The sequence below is a fragment of the Sesamum indicum genome, unplaced genomic scaffold (assembly GCF_000512975.1).
Source record: "Sesamum indicum cultivar Zhongzhi No. 13 unplaced genomic scaffold, S_indicum_v1.0 C01117, whole genome shotgun sequence".
Taxonomy (NCBI): Eukaryota; Viridiplantae; Streptophyta; class Magnoliopsida; order Lamiales; family Pedaliaceae; genus Sesamum; species Sesamum indicum.
In genome coordinates this window covers 1-1,726 of record NW_011629948.1, presented here as the reverse complement: position 1 = coordinate 1,726, position 1,726 = coordinate 1, and the positions used below count along the sequence as shown (strand labels likewise).

The following is a 1,726-nucleotide window of genomic DNA, read 5'->3' as shown; positions in this document are numbered from 1 at the left end:
ATTTCATTTCTAATGGTAAGACCGCCTCCATTCCATACACTATTGAGTACGGGGTTGCCCCGGTTGAAGTTCTTACTGACGTACGATAAGCATGGAGAGCGAATGGGAGCATTTCATGCCAGTCCCTGTATGTAATTGCTATTTCTAAAAGAATATTCTTGTTCTTGATCTTTTTCTTTTCTGCCTCAACTGCCCCATTCATTTGTTGTGGCCTGTAAGGTGCAGAATTAGGATGCCGGATCTTCAGCTGCCTGCAAAGATATCCTTGCACTGTTCAAATTTTGAGCATTAGCATTATCCGTGATGATCCTTTCTGGCAGGCCATAACGGCAAATCCTTTCCTTATTCAAGAACTTCTGCATCACCTTCTTAGTAAGACTTGAGTAAGAGACCGCTTCCACCCATTTCGTTAAATAAGAAATTGCAAAAATAAGAAAACGATGCCCATTGGAGGGGGAGATAGGGCCATCCATTCCCCACATAGAGAAGGGCCATGGGGCAACCCTATTTTGCAAGGGACAAGGGAGCTGTAGGAGCATTGATCTTATCCGCATTCATTTGGCACTTGTGGGCATTTCCTGCATCTGAGGAGTGTTCCATCATGACTTCGTTTAGATAGGATTTATCCACTACGGAAGAACCCCATGGATAGCCTCCGAATTGTTCTCCTTTTCTGTTGCCCCTGGAGGATATTCCCGAGTCTTGATATACTGCAACATGTCATGGTACCACGGTCTCCCATCAGGCTCCTCTTCTATATTTAAGCAATAAGCTGGGCTATCTCTTGCTTCAATTTGCAGCGGTTGCAAGTCAACCCCACATCTTAGTCATTGAGGCTAAAGTGGGCAGAGCATCTGCAAACTTCTTCTTCTCACGACTGAGATGAAAGAAAGTGACTTCTTCAAACTTCTCCAATAGCTGGGAGAGAGATTTCTGATAAGGGATCAGACCACTCCTGGTGTTCGAACTAGTCATTAATGGTCGGCTTAATTCGTATCCTTTCGGTATGTGTTGTGAACACTTTCATTTTTAGCCTCTCATCTTCTCTAGAGAAGCAAAACTCTAACGGATAGAACAGATGGTCCAACTACATAACTTTTTCTTTTTAATTACTTCCATGGTCGTGCCTCGTGGCACGGCAGCACCCGTACTATTGAAATGGTTCGTCAGTAGAGATGTTCCCACAGGTGCCCCTTTTTCCAATGGTACTATAATTCCTATTCCTATCCCTTCATTCGCTCTTTTGGTCTATCTACATTCAAGGAAATTCATACGCTCCACAGACAGAGCAAAAAGTAGAGTCTTGGTCAGAGCAAGCCGTCCTATTCTATTACCAGACATAATTGGGAGAAGCTCATCCGAAACTAGAGCTAGAAACGCCCTATTTCGTTTCGTTCCCGTTCTTCATTTCCTTCTTCTCGAATCCAAGGGGGACTTATCATATTTAGAATCTTTCTGCGGTGTGCTCCGTTTACTATTCTTTCGTACTTTCTTCTTTTTACCACGCGATAGGTCAGCGAAGCGTGAGCGGGCGCGGAGAAGGAAAGGCCAAACACTTCGGCCTAACGGGAATGAGCAACGACGAAATGAGAAGATGAGGTGCCCCGGGCACCCCCATTTAGAAAGAAGGGTCGAAGCTTTTCGGCCTGTAGCTTTCCCCGTCCCCCCTTCGTCGGGCGGTGCTTGTGTGGGGGATGCGCCACCAGAAATCGGGCTTGAAGCTCTC

At 45.6% G+C, this 1,726-nt stretch overlaps 1 protein-coding gene across 1 annotated transcript; it reads left to right on the top strand.

Moving 5' to 3' along the window:
- Window positions 1-6: 6 nt before the first annotated feature.
- LOC110011515 (cytochrome c biogenesis CcmF C-terminal-like mitochondrial protein) lies at window positions 7-1,720 on the top strand (the record flags this gene model as incomplete). Its single annotated transcript, XM_020691697.1, has 1 exon — window positions 7-1,720. A coding segment is annotated over exon 1 (642 nt), but the record flags the coding sequence as incomplete, so codon positions are not given.
- Between the last annotated feature and the right edge of the window lie 6 nt (window positions 1,721-1,726).